General features: G+C 59.6%; 1 protein-coding gene across 8 annotated transcripts; it reads left to right on the top strand.

Annotated features, from left to right (window-relative positions):
• Positions 1-598: 598 nt before the first annotated feature.
• Grin1 (glutamate ionotropic receptor NMDA type subunit 1) lies at positions 599-25,381 on the top strand. 8 transcript variants are annotated; one of them, XM_021734319.3, is made up of 21 exons: positions 599-1,243; positions 3,629-3,763; positions 6,854-7,030; positions 9,116-9,178; positions 9,974-10,074; positions 14,402-14,523; positions 14,595-14,769; positions 15,649-15,793; positions 15,891-15,974; positions 17,856-17,997; positions 18,078-18,205; positions 18,460-18,624; positions 18,697-18,815; positions 18,932-19,044; positions 19,115-19,263; positions 19,369-19,526; positions 19,710-19,871; positions 20,106-20,215; positions 20,315-20,460; positions 21,719-21,829; positions 24,068-25,381. In XM_021734319.3, the coding sequence occupies exons 1-21, from the start codon at positions 986-988 to the stop codon at positions 24,182-24,184; spliced, it is 2,880 nt and encodes a 959-aa protein (XP_021589994.1). In that variant the 5' UTR covers positions 599-985; the 3' UTR covers positions 24,185-25,381. The 8 variants fall into 8 exon arrangements, with proteins under 8 accessions (XP_021589994.1, XP_021589992.1, XP_005336948.1 ...); XM_005336891.5 differs by having other exon boundaries at positions 600-1,243; positions 24,423-25,381; XM_021734317.3 differs by lacking the exon at positions 21,719-21,829.

The following is a 25,381-nucleotide window of genomic DNA, read 5'->3' on the forward strand; positions in this document are numbered from 1 at the left end:
AGGGCATGGGCCATGCCTAAACCAAACATGGCATGCTGGAGCCCTAGTAAAGCTCCTGTCTTAACTTAGTCCCGACTGCTCAGCTCCCTTTGGCCTTGGTGTCTTCATAGCTAGTTGGATCCAGGTCCCAAGACTCTCCTAGAAGGTATGGTTGCATGATGGAGCAGCCACTGTCACCCCTTCTATTCTTAATCCTCTGGAGGGATTTTATGTCACATGGTGACGCCCATGAGGTCTCTCTCACATTTTTGAATCTTGGGTGGAGGGGAGCCCCAGGGTCCCTCCCCCAGAAGCCTGGCTTAGGGCCTTTCCACACCCTGGGTCTCCTTCCTGTAAGAGTTAGATCCCAAAATATAATGAACTATGGGTGAAGGCTCGTGCACGCACGCGCACACACACAAACCATCACGACACACACCCAGTCATGCTTACAGACTAGCAAGGGTACAGGTGCACAACGTCACACGGATTCTTTTACCCTTTCACAGCTCGGCGCCCATAGGCTCGAGCCAGCACAGTCGCTGTCTTTGGACCCCTACACGCGCGCACACACGCGCGGACGCGGGCGCTCGGGTTCACGCGCGCAGCTAGTGCTCTCGCGAACGCAGGCGCACGCTCTGTCGCGGGAGGCGCCCCCTTCGGCTCCGCGTCGGGAAGCGGGGGCGGCGGGAGGGGTAGGACGCGTTGGTCCCGCTCGCAGCTCCGCAGCTGCCGCAGTCGCCGCAGCCTCTGAAGCGTCGGGACCGGGTCTAGCAGTCCTCGCTGAGTCTTCCCCGCGCGCGGCGCTCGGGGCTGCCCTGGGTCCCGCTTCAGCACCGCGGACAGCGCCCGCCGCACAAGCGGACGGCGGGCGGGCCCTCAAGTACCCGGCGACCCCCGCCCGCGGGGCCCGGCGGGAGCCGGACCGCAGGGGCACCCCGCGGGGCATGCACTTAGGGCGCCTTACTCGTGCTACCCAGAACCAGGCCCGCGGTGGCCGGAGCCCATGAGCACCATGCGCCTGCTGACACTCGCCCTGCTTTTCTCCTGCTCCTTCGCCCGCGCCGCCTGCGACCCCAAGATCGTCAACATCGGTGCGGTGTTGAGCACGCGCAAGCACGAGCAGATGTTCCGCGAGGCCGTGAACCAGGCCAACAAGCGGCACGGCTCCTGGAAGATCCAGCTCAACGCCACCTCGGTCACCCACAAGCCCAATGCTATCCAGATGGCCCTGTCGGTGTGTGAGGACCTCATCTCCAGCCAGGTGCCTGCCGCCTCCCTCCTTCCCGCTCTCCTGCCATCCTCTCACTGGCCGGGTTCAGTCCTTTTCCCTAACCCTTCCTTCCCCTTAAGAAAACGCGAGCAAGCCACTGGGCTTCTTCCAGGAGGCTTAGTTTCACTGGGAACCAAACACCAGGTTCTGCTGGCTTCCTCATCTTGGCTCCCAGACTGGTTACCTGCTACCTTGGCAGGTCCCCAGAAGGGCTCTGGGGCTCCGTGTGCAGACTTGTGGCCAATTTGGGTGGTTTGTTTCATGGTGTCAGTGTGGGGCCAGGCGCTTGGGGAATTGGGCAGAGGTGCGCTGCAGGTGTCTGAACAAGATGGGCCTGGGGCCATCTTTGTTTCTGCTCCTTGATTCTTTCCCTTTCTCCCTTCCCTTGGCCCCTGCCACAGGCCTGAAAGGGGAAGCATCTCAGGTGTGGGAGCAATGTGCTTGGTGGGGGGTGGAAGTGGGGACTGCGCATGTGAGAGGCGCTGGGCACAGCATGGGAGCTGTCTGCAGCTAGCACTGCGGGGGAGGATGCGGCTCCCCAGATTTTGCTGGAGCCCGCTCCTGGCAGTCGCCTGCAGAATTCCAATGAAGCCTGAGGATCACTGCAATGCAGCCCTTCCTGTGAGACGCAGGGCAGACTGGGCCAAGCACTGTTCACGTGCTCCCTGACAGAAGCACCAACCCATGGACACGCATGCTCACACATACACACACACCACAGGAACACATACTCAGGCACCTCGGTGTTACACAATCAATCACACGTGCCTACTGGCACACACATGCACATCTGTGGACACACTGGCATGCCCAGGTGCACATACAAACATGTGTTTACATACATGGACAAATACAGACATATTAGGCACACAATATGTACATGACATGTGTGCTTACACACCAGAAGTGCAGACATGTTGAGCATGTAAGGTAAACATGTCCTGGCATGTGCTCATGAACTCCTGCACAGCCCCACAAAGCACATGTGCACCCCTGCCCATGCAAACATCCATCTGCTGCTCTGTTGGGCACCTCTGGGTGCTGACTGGAGATGAAGATGGGGGAGGGAGGACCAGTCTGAGAACTCATGCAGAGGCCATGCCAGAGTGTTTCTGAGAAGCCCTCCCACCGAGAGGTGTGGTGGTGCACACCAGTTATCCCTGTGACCTGGGAGGCTGAGGCAAGAGGAGTGTAAGTTCAAGGCCAGCCTCAGCAACTTAATGAGACATTGTCTCAAAAGAAGAAATAAAAAGGGATGGGGACGTAGCTCAGAGGCAGGACACCCTCACTTCAAAAGTCACCCCCCATGCTCTAGGCCAGGAGGCCAAGGTCAGGACTGGGTAAGGCACTTGTGGCCAGTGGCTTCTGTCACGTGTTCTACCTGGGATGATGATGTGGGTGGGTGCGGTCAGGGGTTCCAGGCAGGGCCCTTTGAGGGAATCCCGTCACTCCCTTGAAGTGTACCTTCCTGGGCCTGGGCCTGCTCAGCAGCCAGGGCCAGGAGAAGCTGTCATGCACAGAGCACCCGATGGGCCAGGCACTGTTAGCACAGCAGTGCCAGCCGAGTCATGTGGGCAGGTGCATGACACACTGTCCCATTCTGAAAAACTGGAGGACCTGTGTTCCAGAGCCCCAGGTAGTTGGGGATAGACATGGTCCCTTCAGATGTGACAGTGACACGGAGCCCTCGCATTCCTCCTGCCACCTGGGGAGGGGCTGAGGAGAGGGGGACATCTGCTCTAGGGGCCACTGACCTTGGATCTGCCCTCAGGGATGAGGTCAGCTTCAGTCAGGAATGGGCTTGTGTCATGCCACCCTATGCCCAGCCCCTGGGAACACTAGCAACAGGGCCCACAGTACTCAGTGGCAGCCCCTGGCTGAACTTCCCCACAGCCCCATACAAACTACAGGGCCACCTGCCTTGCTGGATCCTGAGCTCTAACCACTTCTGACCAGGGGGAGGCTCAGCGGCTGGTGTGGGTGTCCATGTCAGCATGATGCAGGACCAGCTGCTCCCCCAGGCCACCCAGTGCACCCCATGATCAGGGTGAGGACATAAGCAGACCCAGGGAAACCTGAGAATAGGCCTCCCCCACCCAGATCTCCTGGCATGCTCAGGGAAGCCCCTTGGGTCCCTCGTCAGCAGGGCCAAGGCCTGAGGGGCCAGCTGGGCAGGTCCTGGAGCTCCCTGCATGTGTCCCTTTGGCGCCTGGAGTCTTGCTTGGCCAGTCTCTATGGTAGGTTCATATGACCTACCAATGGTGAAGCCTCTTGGGTTTCTGGGGTTATTTGCACATGAATAACACCACCTGCCAGGCCCAGACTCTGTAGGCCCCTGGTCCCCCATGGAGCTGACCTTCTCTCCTATGTCCACAGGTCTATGCCATCCTAGTTAGCCACCCACCTACTCCCAATGACCACTTCACTCCCACGCCTGTCTCCTACACAGCTGGCTTCTACCGCATCCCCGTCTTGGGGCTGACCACCCGCATGTCCATCTACTCAGACAAGGTAAGCCCAGGTGATTCTCTGGCCCCCATGTTCAGCCCTGCACGGTCCAGGGCCATTGGCTGCTGCCCCACACAGGATGGAACCAAGTACTGGGTCAGGGCAGGGCAGGGTGCTCCACTACCCTGGAGGAGCCTCCAGGCCACACACACACTCACACCTGAACTCAGAGACGTCCACGCCTGCACCACACTCTGTCTCCTGTCATCTCCAAACACTGTACTCACTCACTCACTCAACTTGTGCACTGGGGTTTGTGCTCTGGCACCCCCACACACTGTCCACATTCACAAGCACCCCATACACCACAGGCACCTGGTCCTCCCACACACATGCTTGTGCACACAGGTATCCCTGCAGTCTTACGCATAGGCAGGTGGCCTACTGGGGTAAAAGGTGCCAACAGCACCCCCTCTGGGGAAAGAGAAGGCCCCGTGGGCTGGAGAAGGGATGGGCCGGGAGGCTTCCTGGACAGAGAGACTGCAGGGGGCAGTGGGAGAGCTGGGGGGGTGGGTGTCCAGGAGGAAGATCCACCTGGATAGAAGGGGGTTATTCAGGAGGGCTATGGTCACCAGCCTTGCTCACCACAGGGTGTGGGTGGGAAATGGTGTGGGGTGGACAGACCAGGTAGCTCATGGCAGAAGGCTCTGTGCCTTGGGGGTGGAGGCACCCCGTCTCAGCATGCTGGAGATTCTTCAGCCACAGGCCAGGGTCAGGTCTCCGTCCAATCTGGTGCAGCCCCAGGAAGGGCAGAGAGGCCTTCCAGCCAGCTTTACAGGGTGCTGCAGCCCAGAGAGGCACAGGGACTGACCAGGCATGCAGCTCTGGTTGGCCAGGATTCTGGGAGGTCCCACCAGCTGGGAGGCTTTAAGGGCACCACAGCCTGCAACTCATCCCCCACAGGCACAGGGCCACCCACAGACACACCAGAGAGGCCACTCACCAGAGTATTGGTGCCCAGTCCGGAGGGCCGGCTGGTTTCTGTAGCTGGACTTCCAGGCCTTCCTGTCCTCTCCAAATTCTTCCTGCCCAAAGCCCACAGTTCTCAATCAAGTTGCCTTAAGGCAGAGAGCAACCCAGGCATGTCTGAAAGGCCCCGGGTGGGTCTGCCTTCAGGAACAATGTCATGGAGACCTGAGCACCAGTCAGCATATGCTGCTGGGGACACCAAGCCTCCACCTCTCAGATGAGGGGAAGGGTTCCCTGGGCCAGAGGAGGGTCATCCAGGAGGACCCCAGAGAGAGGGGGCCACACAGAGTCTGGAACAGCCACTCCTCCTGAGCTCTGAAGCCCTGCTCACTGAGGCAAACAAACTGCTCCTCACCCTGCCCACTACCACAAGAAGCAAGACTCTCATCCTGGAACCCTCTGCCCGCTGCCTCTTTCCCCTCCTTGGCAACAATGCCTCACATGCAGAGAGAGAAATGGCCCCACCCCAAAAGACAACTGCCGCAATAAGAGGTCAGAAGGGACTCCACAGACAGGGGCAGCCAGACGCCAACAAGGGCCAGCTCCATGAGCCAAAGGTGGGGGCCAAACCTCACCGCCACAGCCTGGCCCCTCATGGTCCCAACCACAACCAGCCTTGTGCCCAGCACATGAGCCAGCAGAACCCCATTTACAATCTGCCTACACCATGTCACAAAGACAGGAAGCATGCTTGTACTTCAAAGCACTATTGCAGGCCACCACAAAGGAACCATGAACAAGGAGCCCAGAGCCTGAGAAGACCATGAGCTCAGCCTGGGCTGCAGGGACACAGAAGGGACAGTGCCCACGCGGACAGGCTCAGAGAGCCCCTGGCAGTTAGCGTACAACAGGTACAACATTGTACAACATAGTGTACAATGGAGTCAGGGCCTCTGGACTTGAAAGAGACATTAGTCCTGAGATTGAAGACTTCCTAATAAATAGTCATTGGGATTTGGCAGACTCCCTGTGCAACCCAGAGGGGTCATGTTGATGCTCACATTAGCCAGAAGTTTATGAGCTGAGGTGTCCCTCAAGGGAGCAAGCTTCTGGGGAGGTGATGAGCTTCCCCCAGGAACAATTTCACAGACACCTGATCTGTCAGCCTGCTGCTGGGGACACCAACCTCCACTTCTCAGACCAAATGTGGGGAGGGGGGAGGAGAAATGTGAGGACAGTGGAGTAGGGACTATCCCGTGTCAGAAGGGTCACCCCAGTGCTGTGAGGGCAGAGTGGGAGATGGGGGGTCCCTGGGTCAGAAGGGTCACCCCAGTGCTATGAGGGCAGAGTGGGAAATGGGGGGTCCCTGGGTCAGAAGGGTCCCCCAGGCTGTGAGGGCAGAGTGGGAGATGTGGGGTCCCTGGGTCAGAAGGGTCACCCCAGGCTGTGAGGGCAGAGTGGGAGATGTGGGGTCCCCGTGTCAGAAGGGTCCCCCAGGGCTGTGACTGCAGAGTGGGAGATGTGGGGTTCCCAGGTTAGCAGGGTCCCCCAGGCTGTGAGGGCAGAGTGGGAGATGGGGGGTTCCCAGGTTAGCAGGGTCCCCCAGTGCTGTGAAGGCAGAGTGGGAGATGGGGGATCCCTGGGTCAGAAGGGTCCCCCAGGCTGTGAGGGCAGAGTAGGAAATATGGGGTTCCCAGGTCAGGAGAGTCCCCCAGGGCTGTGAGGGCAGAGTGGGAGATGGAGGGTTCCCAAGTTAGCAGGGTCCCCCAGGCTGTGAGGGCAGAGTGGGAGATGTGGGGTTCCTGGGTCAGAAGGGTCACCTCAGTGCTGTGAGGGCAGAGTGGGAGATGTAGGGTCCCTGTGTCAGAAGGGCCCCCCAGGCTGTGAGGGCAGAGTGGGAGATGGGGGGTCCCCAGGTTAGCAGGGTCCCCCAGGCTGTGAGGGCAGAGTGGGAGAGGTGGGGTCCTGGGTCAGGAGGGTCCCCAGCCCTGTGAGGGCAGAGTAGGAGAAATAGGGTCCACGGATCAGAAGGGTCCTCCAGGCTGTGAGGTCAGAGTGGCAGACGTGGGGTCCCCAGTCAGGCAGGTCCCCAGTCTGAGAGGCAGAAGCTGGCAGACGTGGGGTCCCGAGCCAGGCGGGTCAGGTCAGGGCTGCGATGGCCTCAGCACCCTTTGCCACCCACAGAGCATCCACCTGAGCTTCCTGCGCACCGTGCCTCCCTACTCGCACCAGTCGAGCGTTTGGTTTGAGATGATGCGCGTCTACAGCTGGAACCACATCATCCTGCTGGTCAGCGATGACCACGAGGGCCGGGCTGCGCAGAAGCGCCTGGAGACGCTGCTGGAGGAGCGCGAATCCAAGGTGAGGCCCGGCCGCCGGCGGGGCGCCCCGGGCGCGCAGGAGCAGGCGGGCCGCGCCGTGTCTGTGGCTCGTTGTGAACACCTCTCTCTCCATCCTGCATGCTCAGCACCACCGCGTCTGGCGGCGCCCGCCCCGGCCTGTCCTCGGCTCATTTCACTTGCTTTTGCCATTAGTCGAAATCTCCTTCGTGTCAGTCCCTGCGGGGCGAGGGCTGAACCACCTGGAGCTCCGCAAACACCCCTGCCCCGCCCCTCCGTCGGCCCGCAAGCCCCTCGCCCCAGGAAAGTCGGCCAGCCTGCCCTCCCACCCATCCTGAGTCCCAACCTCTGCCCTGGGGCAGCTCACCAGGGTGGTGGTCACCCTGCCATGTCCCTTCCCAAAGAACCTGTCCCACTTCTTTTTTAAAAAAACTTTATTTCTTTATTTTTTTTTTAGTTGTAGTTGGACACAATACCTTTATTTTATTTACTTTTTATATGGTGCTGAGGATGGAACCCAGTGCCTCGCTCATGTAGGCAAGCGCTCTACCGCCCAGCCCCCTTATCGCACTTCTTGGTGGAATCCATTCCATGTCCTTACCTACGGAAGCCTCCTCCCACCCACTCACTGCTGCCCTCACCAAAGCCCCACCCACCAACACCTGCCAGCCTACCCGCTGCCTGGGGCACTCCCCACCAGGACCACCCCCCGCCCAGGGCTGGGCTCTGCATGCCTGTGGGACCAATCAGATCCTGACCCCAGAACACACTGACACCCCAGCCCAGCCCAGCCCAGCCCTCCTTCTGTGAGAGGGCCAGAGAACAGAACCAGGATTTCTGGGGGTCTAAGTGACCCCTTCTTGCCTGGCCACGCATGTGGCCAGCCTGAGGAGGATCTGGTCGGGGGTCACCTCCACCCATTCCCAGAACCCTGGGCACTGAGCAGAGCCTGTGACTCTGGGATCAGGCAGGAGGGAGGAGGCCCAGGCTGGGAGTCCCAGGAGCCAGACGGGATGGGGCATGTTCTGTCTGTGAAGTCAGAGCTGGCCTCCCCACACTTAGTGCAACCTGGGCTCCCTAAGGCATCATTGCCCCCAGAGGAACTAGAGGGTTTGGGTGGGGGTGAGGCCAGAGGTAGAGCCAGAGGGTCCTGGGGGTCCTGTCATGGGGGACTGCTAAGTCTGGGAGGGAGGGCTGGCTACAGATTCAGAGGGCCCAACCGTGCCCATAGGCATCTCCCCTCCTGGCATGCCCACCCACGGCCACATAGGCTTCTCCATAATCACACACCTGTGTGCCCAGCCACCTGCCTGCATGTTCACAGGTACACCACAGTTCCCTGGAAAGATCCAAACTCCACCTGCCTCCACACACCTCCATGTGGTCCAGGAAGGGCATGCTCACTTGGACACACAAGTGTGTCCTCTTCGTGTGCACTCTCCCTGGCACACACCCACTCACTCACACACATGTGCTCTGTCAGTCCTGGCCCTCCCCCTTCCCCATCCCCATTGAGGATTCCCATGCAGATGCCCATGGACACACGTCACCCTGCAAGGACACATGCACACATATCCCATATTGCTCACTCTTGGGTGCACATGTGGGCTGTTGGGCTTGGGCACACCAGTTAGTGAAAAAAGAACAACCTCAGCCTTCAGGGGCAGAAGGGAGGACAACGGGGGTGGGGTGGGGAGTGGGAGGGACATGGGGCAGTGCCCCAGGGGCTGCTTTTCCCTACTCAGGGTGGGTACTGCTGGGGCCACACAGCAGGTGCATGGCAGGGGTGGGGGCGGCAGACGGGACCCAAAGAGTGGATGCGGACAGGGCCTCCCTTCCTCCTGAGAGTAACCGTTTCAAGAGCATAGCTCCGTGGTAGGGAGCCTCTGTGGCAGGAGCCTCTGTGGCCCCTGCCCCCGTGCCCCTCCGTCCCCAGTTCCAGCCCGGCCCCAGCCCCGTCCCGGGCCTCGGTGTTTGCGAGCTCCAGGTACGTGCCCGTCTGCAGACGTGCCGAGGAGGTGGTGTGATTGCTTTAGCGCCGTCATTTTCAACCGTTTATAATCTTCTTCTGTGTCTGCATATTTTCTCTGTGCACATTATTCATCAGAGTAAAAAAAGGAACTATGAAAACCTCGACCAACTGTCCTATGACAACAAGCGCGGACCCAAGGTATATATGCATGGACGTGCACGCCACCCACCGACTAGCCAGCCCCGGCCTGCGGCTCCTGGCCACTAGGGCCGCTGTCTGGCCCCGCTGTGCCGAGCCGCAGGCCTGAGCAGTGAGGACAGCCAGGTCGTGAGGCAGCAGCAGGCAGGCAGGAGAGGGCAGGCATGGGCAGCCCTACGGCCCTACGGCCCACCGCTGTGACCCTGGCCTGCATCCTCGAGGCAGACACGGCCGCAGGAGGAGCTGCTCTCTGGGAAGTGCATGCAAATCTCCAGGACCCCCAGGGTTTCCTTGAGGAACCCTGGGAGGGAGCCCACCCACCTGGCCTCTGCTGGGTTCCGGCTGCTCCTGCAGGGGCCTAAGGAATGAGGCCTGAGCTGAGAGGATCTCCCGCGGTTTTGGAAAAGTCGGCCCCATCTCCGTTCCCGGGTGCATTCCAAAACTCTTTTTATTTCCTGTCCGCTGCACGTCTCTTCCTGAATCTTGGTCCACTTCAGCTTGCATGCTCAGTGCAAAAATGAGGACAAGAGTGAGGTGGAGAGAGAGCTAGAGGAAGCAGAAGGAGAGCAAAGAGTGAGTGCAGGACGGTGAGCAGGCTGAAGAACGGACAGGAGGAGAGGCCAGGCCAGACCCCGAAGGAGGAAGGCAGGTGGACAGTACAGGTGGCAGACGCAGGCCACGGCAGCTCTAGCTCAGCTGCCTTGGGGTTCCTAGTGGCTTCGGCCCCCCCTCTCGCCACTGAGGTGGTATGTCCCCTGCCCCAGCTGCCTGCTAACACTCCTGCTCACATCGCAGGCAGAGAAGGTGCTGCAGTTCGACCCTGGGACCAAGAATGTGACAGCCCTGCTGTTGGAGGCTCGAGAGCTGGAGGCCCGGGTCATCATCCTCTCTGCCAGGTGAGGCTGGACTGCGCCCTCCCACATCACTCAGGGCTGTGCCTGGGCCGGAGCCCACCCTCAGCCAGGGCTGGGCACCCATGGGCAAAGTGAGCTTCAGCCTCCAAAACACCTTCACAGAGGAAAACCCCTTCTCACCTCCCACACCTGGTGAGCTGGCCACTTCTATCTGCCCACCCCCTCCTGGCCCTCTCCCTCCATAGCCACATGTGCCTGCTGTCTCTGAACTGAACTTGAGGTGAGGGATGAAGACTCCGCCCTTAGGAATCCCAAGACTCATGGAGGACACACATGCAAACACCTTGAGTGACATGCAGGTGGGCAGGTGAGCCCAAGTGGCAAGGCCCACACAGGGAGAGGGCCGCCACTGCCAACTGAAGGATCAGAGCAGCTAGGACGAGAAACCAGGTAGGGAACTGTGAAAAACCGGCTGCACCTAGATAGGCCAGCCCCACACAGTGCCTCTGGAACAGTCCCTCAGGGGACCCGCCCTAGTTGCAGATGACTAGGTTCTCCTGGGAAGGGAAAGGTCACAGGGGGCTTCGGCGGGGGCTCAGCGGTGGAGCGCTCACCTACCTAGTACACGTGTGGCCCTGGGTTCCATCTTCAGCACCACATACAAATAAATAAGTAAAAGTATTGCGTCCCACTACAACTACAAAATAAATATTTAATAATAATAATAAAAAGAATAGGTCACCAGGGACAGGAAAGGAAGCCTGGGAAGGATGGCAGCCCTGTCATGGACAGCAGGGGCTCTGGTGGACCACTCTGCTGTCCACCCCAACCTGAAAGCTCTTCTGGGAGTGGAGAAAAACAGCAGGTCCTCAGGCCCAGAGGAACGCACCCAACCTGCCGTCCTATGGCAGGGAAGGGCCAGCGACACCCAGTCACAGGACAAGGGTCTGTTTGCACATTTGGTCAACAAAATCTCTGGCACAATGCCCGCAGCACTCCACCCACTATCCACAGACAGGTGGGGCCAACTAGGGCTCCTCAGGCCATAAGGTAGGACTTACCCCTCCCCAGACGGCAGGACTAGGGCCAGGGGTCCCACTCCCAGCGAGAAGGCAGAAGCTGGGGCTCATACTGCCCCTGGCCTCTCCTGCTTCTGCAGAGCTGTGGCAGACAACAGTGACTCCCCACTGCACTCTGGATTTTACAGTGGTCCACCAAGACCTCGGAGTCAGGGTCACTTGCCTTTGCCTTGAATGCAACTATGGGCACCTATGGCAGGCTAGGGTTTCCTGAGAAAGGATGAAAGTTGGGCCCAGGCAAGGGGGCAGAGCCGCAGAAACCCCTCTGAAGGAAAGTCCCACCCAAGGGAAGAACCCTTCCCCGCACAAGCTTTGCCCAACCCAGGGAAGCCCTGCCCTGGTAAGCCCCACCCAGGGAAAGCCCTGCCGGACCCTCCTTCTTCTTTTCCCTCAGTACTGGGGATTGAATCCAGGGGCTGAATTAACACCATTGAGCTACATCCCCAGCCTTTTAAATTTTTTTTATTATTTATTTTGAGACAGGGTCTGGCTAAGTAGCCCAGACTAGCCTCGGACTCATGATCCTCCTGTGTCGACCTCCCCAGTACCTGAGATGACAGGTCTATGCCACTATGTCCTGCTCAGACCCTCCTATTTTCTGATCCATTTGCTCTTCTTTTCCTCATTGCAGGATTCAAGGGAGGTTTGGTGGGTGTGATGGAACAGAAGGCTGGGTGGGCATGCCTGTGACTCCAGAGCTCAGGGGCGAAGGCTGGAGACCACAAGCTCCAGGCCAGCCTGAGCTAATTAGCAAGAACCAGTCTCAAAATAAAACAGAAAGGACTGAGATGAAGCTCAGTGGTAGAGTGTCCCCTGAGTTCAAACCTCTAGTTAGTGGACAGATTAAAGCAAGCTCAACTACCTGATCCATACCTTGTAACTGGGGTGACCAACAGGACCCAGACCAGAGAACCACATGTAACACTGATCCATGGAACCTCTTCATCTAGGTCACAGCAGAGGAATGGACACTTTCTCTGGGTTTTCTCTCTGGTAAATGGTCCCTGGTACCACCACTGCAGCCACAGGGAATTCCCTGTCTTGGGACACAGGCTGAGAGGGGCCTGTTGACAGATTCCAAGGTAAAAAACACTATGTTTTGTTAGACATAGCTCTAAGAGAAAGGCCAGACTAGGGAGGAGGACACTGTTATGCTAGACACACACACACACACACACACACACACACACACACACACACACGACCTCACACACAGACAATGCACCTCACACACACACCTGCATGTCATACACATTCATACACCTGCACATACAAGTGCCTACCCCTCACCACACATGCTCATGTGTGTACACATGTGCACATGCACCACACACATACCCCCACATGCCCCACATCACACATGCACACATGGACAGGCATGTGTACCACTGCACACACCACACACACTTATACACAGGCACCCACAGAATCGCATGCCTACATCCATATGTACACCACACATATCCTCACACACATACTCGTGCATGTGTGCGCACACCATGTTCACACCAGGCACTGCATACACATACACGCCATGCTCTACACCTGTGCATACACAGCACACCTATCAACCACACACACACCTACGGCCTTCTTATAGAACCCAGGCAAGGCCCCTGGCCTGTCAGGGATGGCAAGGACCCTTCCACTCACACTCTGGGCCCTTGGGACAGAAAAATCAAAGTCCCACAGCAGAGGATCATTGACCCACCTAGCAGCACCAAGCTCAGGAACGCAGGAAGGCAGGGCCCAGGCAGCAGCAAGCACAGGCATTCTTGACCCTGGCACCATTGTGTGTGTGTGTGGTGCTGGGGTGGAACCCCGGATCTTGGGCATGCTAGGAAGGTACTCTTCCGCTGAGTTGCAACCCAGCCACCAGTCACACTTTGGCTCCTCCTTCATGAGGGTTGTTGAGAGCAACACAGTATTGAGACCCCATTTGTGCCAGTCTTAAATTCTCGTCAGTTTTCTGTAGGATGTAGAGAAATCACTTCCCAAACTTTTCACTCTCATCAGCGCTTTCCTGAAATTCCCCTACTGGAGTCAGCTGTTTCATAACGTAGTCTGACGAGGTTTTGATGGATTGATAAGGCTTATCACTCTCCAAGTGGCACATCACAGGTCTGGATCTTCCCCAGCCTGCATGGTGCTGGGCTCCTCTGATCTGTGTGCTGGCTGCCCCGCTTCCTGCCACATGTTCTTGCCTGGATCTCTGTGAGGTGCTGCTTGCAACATCAACCCAGTGCTGCCATTTAGAGCAAAGACTGAGGGCCTGTGTTTGTTAGCTAATCCTTGAGAAAATTGAGGGCAGGCCCTTCAGAGGACTGAGGATCCCCCTCTGGCTGAGAATCAGCCATTGTGAAGCCAGCCCAACCCACAGGCAATCCACCCAACCTTGCTGTATCTGCACTGTGCTGTAAAAAAGCAAAGTGTCCCTTGAAGTCCAGGCCCTACTGGGATTGGCTCAGACCCTGCAGAGAAGAGTCTGACAAGTGAAGGGTTGCAGGAGGCCCCCCCAGTGGGCCCAAGTCCTTGTCATGTCCAGGGAGGCCTAGCTCCAGGGGAGGGGGTCTTCTTCTTCACTGTGTACAGGAATTAACTCTGAGGATATCCCAAGAGCTCAAGACCACATGTCCCTGCAAGGTGGAGCCTGCCTGGCCACCCTGACCTGGGTGGAAGGGGGACACAGCTGCTGTGCAGACCCCAGAAGTGAGAGCTGGCCCTCCTCTGCCTGGCAGCCTCTGTGGGATGCTTAGGGCAGCTTCCCTGGGGGCTGGTTCCTACCAGCGTTCAACTCAGGGAACCCCAGTCCTCTCACTTGCACATTTGAACAGGAAGAATCCGAGGAGGGGTTTGGCTTGTTCAGAAGGTCACAGGTCATGAGATCTGGGGTGGACAGTCCAGGCACAGACCTCACTCTCCCATTTACTGCCCCTGTATCCCTCGGCATCCTCCTGACAGAGTGGGTGTGCGCCTGTCCAGTAGAGGTGTGGTGAAAAGAGGCCTACAAAGGCCTCAGAGCACATGGGGAGCAGGAGTGCACAGTGATCCCTCACAACCTGGGCCACCCAGCCCAAGGCCAGCACCCGGCCAGTCCTGTAAGCAGGTGTCCAATCCCATCCCTGCCCCAAAGGTAGGTTGCCAGTGACCCGCCTGGGAGGCTCCTGCGCAGGGGTCTCCCAGCCTGGCTCTGGGTGGGGCAGGCCCAGGCTCTGAGATGCAGAATCCAAGCAGAGAGGTTTGGGTGAGAGGGCCAGAGTCCTGGCCAGTCAGCCCCATCTGCCCCACAGTGAGGACGACGCTGCCACCGTCTACCGCGCGGCTGCGATGCTGAACATGACGGGCTCGGGGTACGTGTGGCTGGTGGGGGAGCGCGAGATCTCAGGGAACGCCCTGCGCTATGCGCCCGACGGTGAGTGCCTGGCCTCTGGGACGGGGCAGCGCCCCCCCCCCCCCGCAGGCTCTAAGCCCACTCTCCCGCAGGCATCATCGGGCTGCAGCTCATAAATGGCAAGAACGAGTCAGCCCACATCAGTGATGCGGTGGGCGTGGTGGCCCAGGCTGTGCATGAGCTGCTGGAGAAGGAGAACATCACGGACCCGCCGCGGGGCTGCGTGGGCAACACCAACATCTGGAAGACTGGGCCACTCTTCAAGAGGTGGGCAGAGCAGCGGCCCACTCCTCAGGGGAGGCTGGGGTCCACTGCTGTCCCCACCTTCCCACAACACCGTCTTCACTGCCATGGCTACTGCTGTCCTGCCCAACAAGGCCACCTGTAGCTGGGCTGTCTCTGGAGTTGTGATTGTCTCTGTGGCTCCGCCCTTCCTGTCCTAGGGCAGCCACCCTGAGACTCCTGGGGCCTCCCACCATGGCTGGTAGCCCTTGGGAAGCAGCTCTGGCTACAAGTGGGGACTGGGAGTTTCTAGGGACCCAGGAGGTCAGAAAGGAACCCAAGAACACAGAGAGCCAGAGACCCAAGGGAGTAACTGCACACCAGGCCAGGAGCACACACACACAAGCCCCCACACAGGCACACACGGACACACAGACTCTTCACGTGGCACGTGTGTCACAAGTGCACTCATGGGTGTGTACCCCACATGGGGCCCACAGATTCATCCATTCACTTGTATGTCCCAATAAGTACGATACACGGGCACACACACAGATGGAACTGACTGCCTGGTGGTCAGAGCTGATGCCAGGCTCTGTCGGCCTCCCCACCTTGCTGGCAAATGGGCCTGGTGTCCTGGGCTTCTGCCTCCTCTGTAAAACCAGGATGGCTGCTATGAGGACCAAATGTCCCAACCCACAAAAAGCCCACCCAGGGTCTGGCATCTAGGAGCCACTCAGCTGTCACTAGCTGTGCTGTCCATCTGGTGAGGGCAGGCACATGATGTCCATTATTCAGCATGAGGGTCTGTGCTCTGCTGATCTTTCCTTTCATGGGACTAGGGCAGAAGGAATGGCTTGGGCAGCTCAGGAGGCCAGGGAGAAAGAATACTGCTGTTAGGTCTGAACCACACTGCCTTCCCAGGGTGCTGATGTCTTCCAAGTATGCAGACGGAGTGACTGGCCGTGTAGAATTCAATGAGGACGGGGACCGGAAGTTTGCCAACTACAGCATCATGAATCTGCAGAACCGCAAGCTGGTGCAAGTGGGCATCTACAATGGCACCCACGTAGGTGGGGGTCATGAGGGGGTGGGGGCTGGGGCCTTAGGGTCCTGGGGCCAAGACCCCTGCGTGGCCACCCTCCATCTCATACTCCCACCCCCAGGTCATCCCTAATGACAGGAAGATCATCTGGCCAGGTGGAGAGACTGAGAAGCCTCGAGGGTACCAGATGTCTACCAGACTAAAGGTGGGGCCCTGCCAACCTGCCCCAGCATCCCCACCCAGGATATCCCATCCAACCCCCTCAGGCCTGGAAGAAAGGGCAGTAAGGTCAGCTTAAGGAAGTGGACCCGGGGCCCGCCCACTCCTGGCTGCCTCTCCACATGCCTGGCACAACAGGAGGCAAAGAACAGGCCCAGGGAGGAGGGCAAGCCCCCATTCAACAGGCTCTCTCCTGACCCAGTCCCAGTTAAGCCTGGGGAACAACTGATGGGAACAGAGGGACAACTGGGAGGTCACTCTCTGCTCAACGCAGACCTTGGCTCAGTGCCCCCTGACCTGGTCCTGTCTGGCCCTTCACATGGCCTCCCTGTGCTCCAGCTGGCTTCTCCCCCCGGCTCTGGGAGCACCCTCCTCTGCCTGACTTTCTCCCTCAGACCATTGTTTCCTTGGCCTGTCTGTAAGCCCCTTTGGGCTCTCCCATGGCTCCTCTCTCCTCCCAGGTGGTGTTCCATCCCTATGCTGAGCCACACCAGCTCCTCTGGTGCCATAGGCCACCAGAGACAGAAACTTGAGTGCAATGTGCACAACTAATCTTCTCCTAGTGTCCTCAGGTTGTCAAATGACTCTTAGTACTGTCTGATCTCCGTGCCCACCTCTGCAGCCTGGAGATAGCCCCATGACCTCACTCTGCACCCCTTTGCTATGACACAGTGGGATGCACCACTGTGGCATCTTCCTGCAGCCAGGCACTCAGTACTGCAAAGTCCAAAGTATCACTCAAAACACTGAAGGAAGCAGCTGCAGTGGACCATGCCTATGATCCCAGGCACTAGGGAGGCTGAGGCAGGAGGATCACAAGTTTGAGGCCAGCCTGAGCAACTCAGCAGGATCCTGTCTCAAAATGAAACATAAAGGGGACTGGGGATGTAGTTCACTGGCAGAACATCCCCGAATTCAATCCCAAATTCAGCAAAAAAAAAAAAAAAAAAAAAAAAAAAGCCAACTGTCAGAAGGCTGCATCTAGGCTGTGAAGTGCAGTGGGTATCTACAAATTTGTTTCCTGTACTTATATAATGAAAAAAACTTAAAAGTAAATAAGTGTATGTCAAGCCCACACTTCAAAGGCTCACAATTCTCCCCTGCCAGGGAAAAAATCTAACCATGCCTGCAATGGAGGTGAGGCTGGGTCCTCCCACCTCCCCCAGCTTCCCAGACAAGACTTCAGCTGAGGGTACCGCCCCCACCCAACACCATGTATCCCACCCTTGCCATCCAGTCCTGCCTGATCCACCTGCCCCTCTGCCCACTTTGCAGGCTCAACTCCAAAATCACCTCCCCCCAGAGTCCTGGTCAGCCAACCCCCCACCTGTATCTCTCCCCCCATCCCTAGAGTGAGGGCCCTGAAGGACAGAGAGGCGAGAACAAAGCTGAGACCAGGTTGATAAGGACCTGGCAGAACACAGCAGCACCAGAGAGAGGCAAGGGTAGAAGACGGGGGTCAGCCCAAGGGCTGTGGGCCTCCAGTGGGCAGCAACCAGGAGAGGCAGGGGACAGCTTAAGGAGAGAGAGACAGGCCCTGCGGGTCTCTTCACCGTCTTCATGGCACAGTGAGGGTGGGGTGGGCTCAGGGGAAAGGGAAATGTCTCCTTCCTGAGAGGCCCGGAAAGGTACCCAGTACCTGGGGAAAGGGAAGGGTGTTTGAGGAGATGCTCCTCAGGCAGGAGGTCCGGGAGTCTGAGCCAGGTGTGGCTGGGAGGCAAACCTCGTGGGAAGGCTCCAGGCAGGGCCCGCCCCCGGTGCTGGTAGACCGGGATTGGGAGCGGTGCCTAGGGGGCTGTGCGCTGAGAAGGCAATGCCAGGTGGCACAGAGGGCCGGTGGTCCAGGCTGGGCCTTGTCTTCCCCCAGATCGTGACCATCCACCAGGAGCCCTTCGTGTATGTGAAGCCTACACTGAGCGATGGGACGTGCAAGGAGGAGTTCACAGTCAATGGAGACCCAGTCAAGAAGGTGATCTGCACTGGGCCCAACGACACGTCTCCAGGCAGCCGTGAGTGCTGGGCTCGGTGGGGGAGGGGCAGGACTCGGACAGCAACCTGGACCTGCGGTGACCACCCCTCAAACCCCCAGCACGTCACACGGTGCCTCAGTGCTGCTACGGCTTCTGCATTGACCTGCTCATTAAACTGGCACGGACCATGAACTTCACCTATGAGGTGCACCTGGTGGCAGACGGCAAGTTCGGCACACAGGAACGGGTATGGCGTACCGCGTGGGCAGTGGGGGCGGAGCCTGAAGCGGGATTGGGCGGAGCCTTAACAGGCGTGGCCTTGGGCGGGGGTGGGACCTGGAGTGGGAGGGGCCGAAGGCTGCGGCCCATCTGGAACAGAAGCACCCTCCCGCCCCGGTCTCCCCCGACTCCCCCCCATCCCCTGTGATGTGCTAGGCTGATCCAGGGTCGGGGCGCCTGACGCAGAAGCTGTGCCAACCACATCGGCTCTGTCTCCCACAGGTGAACAACAGCAACAAGAAGGAGTGGAATGGGATGATGGGCGAGCTGCTTAGCGGGCAAGCGGACATGATTGTGGCACCACTGACCATCAACAATGAGCGTGCACAATACATCGAGTTTTCCAAGCCCTTCAAGTACCAGGGCCTGACCATTCTGGTCAAAAAGGTGGGCAGGGGCTAGGTGGTGGTGGAAGGGCACTGGAAGTCCAGGCAGCACTGACCACCTGTCTACCTGCAGGAGATACCCCGTAGCACACTGGACTCGTTCATGCAGCCCTTTCAGAGCACACTGTGGCTACTGGTGGGGCTGTCAGTGCACGTGGTAGCTGTGATGCTCTATCTGCTGGACCGCTTCAGGTGAGAGCAACACGATGGGCCTGGACATCCCCATCTTTGGGGCAGACTGAACTGAACAGGGGAGGGACAGGGCTGCCTCTCCGCCTTCTCTCCCGCCTGCCCTTTGTGCCCTGCAGCCCTTTTGGCCGGTTCAAGGTGAACAGCGAGGAGGAGGAGGAGGATGCTCTGACCCTGTCTTCTGCCATGTGGTTCTCCTGGGGCGTGCTGCTCAACTCCGGCATTGGGGAAGGTGAGGTTGTGCGTGGTCCCTGTCTGCTCCATCCCTGCCTCCAGGAGCTGACCCAAACCTCTACCCCCAGGTGCCCCCAGAAGTTTCTCCGCACGCATCCTGGGCATGGTGTGGGCTGGCTTTGCCATGATCATTGTGGCCTCCTACACTGCCAACCTGGCGGCTTTCCTGGTCCTGGACCGACCGGAGGAGCGTATCACAGGCATCAACGACCCTCGGGTGAGGCCCAGTCAGGCTGGGGAGAGCCATGGGAGGCTGAAGGGGAGGGATTCTTCCTCGGGTGGGGTCTGGGGAGCAGCCATGAGCCCACCCTCTGCCGTGCAGCTCAGGAACCCCTCGGACAAGTTCATCTATGCTACTGTGAAGCAGAGCTCGGTGGACATCTACTTCCGGCGGCAGGTGGAGCTGAGCACCATGTATCGGCACATGGAGAAACATAACTATGAGAGTGCAGCCGAGGCCATCCAGGCCGTGCGGGACAAGTGAGCGGCCTGACGGGGAGGCCACCCTGGTGGGACAGGGCAGTGAGGGGAGAGACAAAGGGGGTGTCCACTCATAGAGTTAAAATGATCAAGGAGAGTGTCCAGTTGCCAAGGCGAGGGTGTGCAAGCAGGGCAGGGGGAGCACACACGTGGGGACTCCAGTGACCCTGCTTCTGCCAACAGCAAACTCCATGCCTTCATCTGGGACTCAGCAGTGCTGGAGTTCGAGGCTTCGCAGAAGTGTGACTTGGTGACCACTGGCGAGCTGTTCTTCCGCTCTGGCTTCGGCATTGGCATGCGCAAGGACAGCCCCTGGAAGCAGAATGTCTCCCTGTCTATTCTCAAGTGAGTTTGCCCTTGCGTCTGCGGCTTATCTCCCTTCTGGATCAGGAGCTTCCCCCACGGAGTAGGACCCCCTCCCCAATGCCCAATCACTGAGAGGCAGCTCACTGGCCCTGCTGACCCAGGGGCCAGGAACTGCTACACCACACCCCCCACCACAGTCCTGGACCAATCCCGCCGCCCGCTCCCAGGACGCATCCCCACCCTGCCCTGGCTCACAACCTGCTGGTATGCCAGGTCCCATGAGAATGGCTTCATGGAAGACCTGGACAAGACTTGGGTTCGGTACCAGGAATGCGACTCGCGCAGCAATGCCCCTGCGACACTCACTTTTGAGAACATGGCAGGTGGGCACTTCATTCCCCTCCAGGGCTGCTCCAACACTGGGGAAGGCCATGGGATGTGGCCTCTCCACCAGCAACTGAGGCTCGGATTCCTGCTCACAGGGGTCTTCATGCTGGTGGCTGGAGGCATCGTGGCTGGGATCTTCCTGATTTTCATTGAGATCGCCTACAAACGGCACAAGGATGCCCGAAGAAAGCAGATGCAGCTGGCCTTCGCCGCAGTGAACGTGTGGAGGAAGAACCTGCAGGTAGGGCGGCCACCCTCCGAGGCCTGGCGTCCAGGGCTCGGCCTGGCCACGGCCCTCCTCCATCCCTGCAGGCTGTGGCACTGGCTCTGGCTCCAGTGGGCAGGACTGGAGCTAGGAGCCATGGCCAGGGGCAGTGGTGAGTGCTCCCAGGGCACAGGGGCAGCACTGGCAGGGGGCTGCCTGCAGGTGGCCACATACTGCCAAGCTGGCTGAGGGAGGCCATGCACCCTACTCCAAGCCTCTGCCTGACCCCTCTGTCTCCAGTCGCCTGCCAGCACCCATTCCCTAGGAAGGCAAGCAGGCAGGGTAAGACGGGCCACCTGTGTTAGCACGTGAGTTCCAGGTGCATTGGGCCTCCAGCGCCCAAGCCCCCTCCACACACTTCAGGGACCCCCTTTCCTGCTGTGTCCGTCTGCTCCGTGACTGCAACCTGAATGGGGCTGGTCCACTCCTGCCTGGTGTCCCAGGCTGAATTCAGGGAACCTGCTGACAATAGGGGCAAGGCTGCATGTGGGACGGCCCACCACGGCCCACCTGAGATGGGGCTTGGGACTGGGTGGGCCAGGGGTCCGTGTAGGTCTGAGCTTGGTGGCCCTGGCTGCTTCGCTCACTCATCTCTTCTCTTTCTCTGGGTGCCTTCTGGAGCTGTCCTGGGGTGACGCTGGCATTGAGGGCTGTGGGGTGGGGCTGCTGGAGCCCCACACCTCTCATCTATCCCATTCTTGCTCTTGGCCCCACAGGTCCCCTGGGGACCTAGCCACTGCTCTTGCTGGCAGGCACAGGGCCATGCTGGCCATCAGACACAAGGCCAACATCCTGGGAGCTGCCTCTGTCTATCACTCCATCTCGACACCTGCCTTGGGCACTTGGCCCCTTCCTCAATCTTGATGTGTGCCCCTTGGGGTCTGCAGCTTCTGCACAGAAGGGCTGGTGTGGCCTGAGCAGCTCCTCTAGTCCTCAGGACGCCTGTAAGCCAGGGCCGCCCAGGACCCAGGGAGCCAGGCGGACCGCCCAGGAAGAAAGCCAGCTGGGACCCTCAAGCCCAGCCCCACACAAGCAAGTTCTGGCCCGAGACCTCGGGCAGGAGAAGAGGCCACCCTCGAAAGTCCAGCCATTGTTTGTCTGTCCAGCACAGAGAGGCAGGCAGGAGTGAGGGCCCAAGTGGCCAGCCAGGCCGGGCAGCGGCCCCCAAGGAGCAGGCGAGGGCAGGTGTGGCCACCACCCTTAGCCTCTAATCACTTATACATATTCATTTTAGGATAGAAAGAGTGGTAGAGCAGAGCCTGACCCTAAAAAGAAAGCCACATTTAGGGCTATCACCTCCACCCTGGCATCCAGCTTCAAGAGACGTAGGTCCTCCAAAGACACGGTAAGGGGGAGAGCACCCCAGTCCCACGTCGCCAACTCCTCCCTCGCCCCCTGTCTGTCTCCCTCTCCTTCACCATCCCACCCTTGCTCCCACCGCCAGCCCCGGGCCGTCTGTGCCTCTGCCCCGTCAGCCCCGTACCCCAAGTCAGCCCTCTGCCCCCACGTGGGCACTGTCCTTCGGGACTCCTCAGGCCGCTCCCTGCCCTCGCTGTCCTCAGCTTTCCCCATGTGTCTCCACGTTAGTCTGCCCACCCCTCTGCCCATGCCATGACCCACACACCATCCTGAAGCCGTCTCATGTTGTTGGTCAGTCAGTCAGCCTCACCACCCCGGCTGCGCCCAGCCGAGAGCCCAGAGCATCATGTCCCAGGTTTCCCTGCCAGGAGGCCACACCACTTCTTTGTGACATCCCTGTTTCTATCGCCTCCCTCAGAGGGCCCTGCCACCCTCACTCCTGCCCTGCAGGGCTCTGGAGGGGGTGGCTGTGATGTCCCCAGACACCTGTCTCACCTGTCTCACCAGAGCCATGCCTGTCGCACCCTCCATGTGGTCTCTGTGTGGGCCGGGGCTGGGGGCCGGGCCTGGGCCAAGCTGGGTGGATGGCTGGGGGCCGGTGTTGGAACTGGCCCCAGCCCAGGGGACTGTCAGGTGGGGAATGGGGCGGGACCAGAGGGTGGCTCCGCCCCTGAGCTGAACAGGACACTGCTGGTGAGGCCGCAGCCCCCAGAGGGTCTGAGAGCAGGTAGGGGTAGCCCCACAGCCCTGACCTACAGAGCCCAGGATGATACTGAGGTTCCCAGATGGAGACTCCGGAAGGGGACGCTGATAGGCACCTCTGTTCTGACCCCCAGGAATCTCACAGGGCCACTGTCAGAACCAGGCCTTCTGCCTTTTGAACCAAAACTCTTGTCTCCTGCCTTGGGCAGCTTGTCATTGCACTGGAAATGCACTCAGAAAGAAAAAGGCCCACAGCCAGGTGTGGTGGAGCACACCTGTAATCCGAGTGACTCGGGAGTCTGAAGCAGGAGGATCACAAGTTTGAGGCCAACCTCAGCAATTTATGGAGGCCCTAGGCAACTTAGTTTAATAAAAAAATCAAAGTACAAGGGCTGGAGATGTAGCTCAGCAGTAAAGCACCTCTGGGTTCAAGTTGCAGTACAAAGAAAAGAAAAAGGTCCCCAAAGGGACCCTGCCTTACTAGAGGTACCCTGTCCCAGGGAGCCCAGAGGGTCAGCATTACCCTGCAGCCCAGGGGCCAATTTGACCTCCAGTTCACAGGAAGGCCCTCTTACCCATGGGCAACATCACCCAAAGGGGTTTTATACCCTGGGGAGGAATTGGGATTTTCAGCTCCTACCCCTTATACAGGAAGTGGGGCAGACCTCCAGGACACAGATAGGACTTGGCCCAGAGCAGCCCAAGTCCCAGGGCGAAGTCGCCAGGATGCCCCAAAAAGGCGTGTGACGACTGGCTGCTCAGTTCCCTGAGGCAGGGGCTGGGCACAGAGAGGACACATGCATAGTGAGGGTCCCAGGGCTGTGAGCAACTGGAGGTTCCAGCCACTGGTGGCAGCACAGCCCTCAGGGCTGCCTAGGCCAGGGAATGTGGGCAGGACCTATGCTTTAAGATCTGAGCCAGGGTCCCCACTAGGGGGTGCTGTGAAGTGGGAGGGAGAGGACTGTGGGTAGGGGTAATCAGGGAGCAGGATGTCTGCTTGCAGACAGGAGAAACAGCACTTCTTGGGCAAGATAGCCAAAGGGGGGAGACACAGAAGTCATGCAGGTGATGGGCCACTTTCAGAGGGTGGCACCGAGTCCCAGTGCCAATGCCTGGAGCTGGCCCAGATACAGCTCAAAGCCCTGCATGGTACCTTTCTGGGGACATACTCCTGGTGGAATCCTTGCCTGATCCTGGGCACCAGGGACCGCCCTCTGGGGCCAGCCCTGGCGCCAGGTGGCATCTGGGGCTGGTCCCCTCCTGCAGTGTTGACTATGGGGCACTGCCACTGGGATCTGGGCGGGGTCGGGCAGCCCAGCTCCCACCCTGTCTCTGGAGCTGGGCGCCTGTTCAGAGGGAGGCCTGGGTGGGGGCTCCTGTGGGTGGGTGGGGTCGGTCCAGCTGCTGAGATCCTCTGCCCCTGTCCTGTGGCCGTCCGGGCCAGAGTGGCACTGGGCGCTCAGGGCTGGGATCCCTGGCGGCCAGGGGCCGGCGGGTATTGATTGTTGGTTCTTATTTATAGAGCACCGGGGGTGGACGCGGCGCTTTGCAAAACCAAAAAGACACAGTGCTGCCGCGACGCGCTATTGAGAGGGAGGAGGGCCAGCTGCAGCTGTGTTCCCGTCATAGGGAGAGCTGAGACGCCCCGCCCGCCCTCCTCTGCCCCTCCCCCGCAGACAGACAGACGCGGGACAGCGGCCGGCCACGCAGAGCCCCGGAACACGACGGGGTCGGGGGAGGAGCACCCCCAGCCTCCCCCAGGCCGCGCCTGCCCGCCCGCCGGTCGGCCGGCTGGCCGGTCTACCCTGTCCCGGCCCCGCGCGTGTCCCCGGCATCAGGGCTAACGGCCGCCTTGTCTGTGTATTTCTATTTTGCAGCAGTACCATCCCACTGATATCACGGGCCCGCTCAACCTCTCAGATCCCTCGGTCAGCACCGTGGTGTGAGGCCCCCGGAGGCGCCCACCTGCCCAGTTAGCCCGGCCAAGGACACTGATGAGTCCTGCTGCTCGGGAAGGCCTGAGGGAAGCCCACCCGCCCCAGAGACTGCCCACCCTGGGCCTCCCGTCCGTCCGCCCGCCCTGCTGCCTGGCGGGCAGCCCCTGCTGGATCAAGGTGCGGACTGGAGCGGCTGAGGACAGGCCGAGCTGAGCCGGCTGGGCAGGGCCACAGGGCGCTCCGGCAGAGGCAGGGATCTGCCCTGGGGGCTCTGAGCATTGGGGCGAGGGGCCTAAGTGGCCCCAGGCAGAGGGGCTTGGGGCAGAGATGGCAGCCCCATCCTTACCCCCAGTCACCACCCTAAGCCACAGGGGGGCCCATGGCCCCAGCTGGCTGAGTCTCCCCTCCTCCAGCTTCTGCTCTCTGCAGCCTAACTCCACCCCTCTCCTCTTTTTTGCTGCACCTCCCCACACACCCCTCCCCCCCCACCCCAACCCCATTCGCTGGGCTGGCCCTGCCCTTCCCCACAATTATCCCTGACTCTCCAGCTGGCAGCGTCACCCAGGGGCTTTTGGGGCACCCCACTGCCTCGGGCCTCCTTCAGACTCAGGGTTGAGCCTTCTGTTGACCTGCAGCCCACGGTGGGCCCCAGATGCTGGCTCGTACAATCTTCTACCCTGCTCCGCACCTAGGGCACAGGGAGCGCCACCAGCCTGCCCTCCCCTTCGCTTCGGGTGTGTCACGCGCCTGCCACCATGTACAGACAGCCTTCCCAGTGTCTGAGCGCGTGTCTTTTCCCTGTGTGGCCCGTGCGCAGTTGCGCGCTGCCCCTCTGCCCCAGGGGCCCCGGTGTGCCCCTCGCCGTGTGCAGTGGTGATGCCTAAAGGAATGTCACGAAA

The sequence above is a fragment of the Ictidomys tridecemlineatus genome, chromosome 4 (genome assembly GCF_052094955.1).
Source record: "Ictidomys tridecemlineatus isolate mIctTri1 chromosome 4, mIctTri1.hap1, whole genome shotgun sequence".
NCBI lineage: Eukaryota > Metazoa > Chordata > Mammalia > Rodentia > Sciuridae > Ictidomys > Ictidomys tridecemlineatus.

Bases quoted from the DNA above. Each gene is read 5' to 3' on its own strand.
- Grin1 (XM_021734319.3), top strand. From the start codon at position 986: ATGAGCACCATGCGCCTGCTGACACTCGCCCTGCTTTTCTCCTGCTCC. The intron at 3,764-6,853 runs GTAAGCCCAGGT...TGCCACCCACAG, and splicing joins TGTCCATCTACTCAGACAAG to AGCATCCACCTGAGCTTCCT. The intron at 21,830-24,067 runs GTAAGGGGGAGA...TCTTATTTATAG, and splicing joins GTAGGTCCTCCAAAGACACG to AGCACCGGGGGTGGACGCGG.